This window comes from Propithecus coquereli, unplaced genomic scaffold (genome assembly GCF_000956105.1).
Source record: "Propithecus coquereli isolate 6110/MARCELLA unplaced genomic scaffold, Pcoq_1.0 Scaffold12, whole genome shotgun sequence".
Classification (NCBI taxonomy): domain Eukaryota; kingdom Metazoa; phylum Chordata; class Mammalia; order Primates; family Indriidae; genus Propithecus; species Propithecus coquereli.
Genome location: NW_012136080.1, coordinates 6,170,861 through 6,172,779, shown reverse-complemented (window position 1 = coordinate 6,172,779; position 1,919 = coordinate 6,170,861). Strand labels below are relative to the sequence as shown.

The 1,919-nt window shown below is 38.9% G+C and overlaps 1 protein-coding gene across 3 annotated transcripts in view; it reads left to right on the top strand.

Annotated features, from left to right (window-relative positions):
* Window positions 1–1,919, top strand: part of OXNAD1 (oxidoreductase NAD-binding domain containing 1) — a 39,962-nt gene that overhangs the window by 30,356 nt on the left and 7,687 nt on the right. For all 3 annotated transcript variants that reach the window (XM_012663668.1, XM_012663678.1, XM_012663687.1), the window contains one exon: window positions 81–222. In XM_012663668.1, the coding sequence (XP_012519122.1) occupies window positions 81–222 (142 nt within the window). The remainder of the gene's footprint in view (window positions 1–80; window positions 223–1,919) is intronic.

Below are 1,919 nucleotides of genomic sequence, written 5' to 3'. Positions count from 1 at the left end.
AGATGTGTCAGTTTTGTTTATCTTGCTGCCTATTTTTAAAATAGTTTCAACAATAATCATTTATTTGTCTTTCCTTTTAGGGTTGATTTCTTTATCCCAGGAGTCTCTGTGGTTGGTGGATTTTCAATATGCTCCAGCCCAAGACTGCTAGAACAAGAGAGAATGATAGAATTGGCAGTGAAATATACGAATCACCCTCCTGCCCTCTGGATTCACAATAAGGTGAGCAAAGTGCCTGTTTAAGCTGGTGATCTGGGCATCTCTGCCTCCACAAAATTTGTGTTCAGCTTGATCCACCTAAGAAACCTGGGCTTGAGTAAAAAGGGGGTACATGTTCACAAAGAGCTTTCCAGAAAGGTCAAAGAAACAGAATTTTTTTTGTACATTAAGTATGACTCAAAGAGACTTTGGCGTCTGGAAATATTTTCCAGGTCACCAAACAGTACTCAGCTGAATACTAATAGAATTAAAATATTGTATATTTTATGCAAGTTTTTGAAAATTGGGTCTCTTTGTCATGTAAAATGATAAATCTATAAATCAAGTTATTTTTTCCTAACCACCCTAAATAAAGGGAATTAAATTATCATTCTGTCATTATTTGGAGGGCAAACTATCTGATTACATAGTACTGCTGCTGCCCAGTGATGAGAACAGCTAAATCAGTGGTGCCATTACCTCTCCATTTCAGTCCCTGGAGAGCTCTTCACACGGGATTCTGACAGGGAAGCCACATTTGACGGCTGCTAATAACTCATGCTTCACCACAGGGCTCAACACAGTCCTACATAAGCTGCCTGTTGTTACCTACTAGAGCTCCGATGATAGAGAATGAACTCAGAACAGATCAGTTACTTGTCTTAGTTTTTGACGCTTGTCTCCTTTTCGGTGCCATCTTCTTCATTACTAGAAGCATGTCTTCTGTCTGTAGTTACCAACAGCCTCCATCCCATCCCAGGCATTTTCTTAACTCCTTTACCAAAAAGAAATGTACCATACAATATGGCTTCAAAAACTCAGCATTCTTCCCTTCTTTTCCTGGAAGTCATTCAGAATCAACAAAGGAAAACAGAAAATAAAACTCTTCACTTTGCTTTTAGCAGCACTTGGAAACACACTTCAGTATATTTTTAAAGGTTGTCGATAATTGTTGTGTTTATGCAGGAGCCACCTGGGAGTAAGTAGAGGAGAGAGGCCAACAGGTGTAGATCTCAGAGAGCACCAAGAAAAATATACATGAGAGTGGGGGTGGGACTTGGTGTCCTGGTCTGCCAAAGAGGGTGTGGAAACAAGGTTGAGTTTTATGACTGCAGAAGTTCCACCTGGACATAGGTAGGCCTGGTTAAGGGAGAAGGCACACCAAGAACCCCATAAACAAGCCATATCTGTAGGACATACTTAATAATATATCCTTGTAGTGGCTGAAGAGAGCTTTTGTGTTGTGAAAACCAGCTAGTTTAGGACACTTTCTTGGCTGATCCCCTAATATAGAACCTTCTTGCAAATAGTTGGTCCAAATAAAATCACAGGTCATCTCAATTTCATGAAAGAAGTCAAAGAAGACATGAGTAAATGGAGAGACATACTGTGTTTATGAATTAGAAGACAACATAGTAAAGAAGTCAGTTCTCCTTAAATTGATTTATAGATTTAATGTAACACTAATCAAAATCTCAACAGAATTTTTTTATAGATACAGACAAGATGATTTTAAAATTTATATGGAAATAAAAAGGCCCTGGGATAACTAAAACAATTTTGAAAAGAATAAAGTGGAAGGAATCATATTACTCAAATTTAAGATTAAAATAAAGCTACAGGCTGGGCACAATGGCTCATGCCTGTAATCCTAGCACTCTGGGAGGCTGAGGTGGGAGGATTGCTTGCGCTCAGGAGTTCGAGACTAGCCTGAGCAAGAG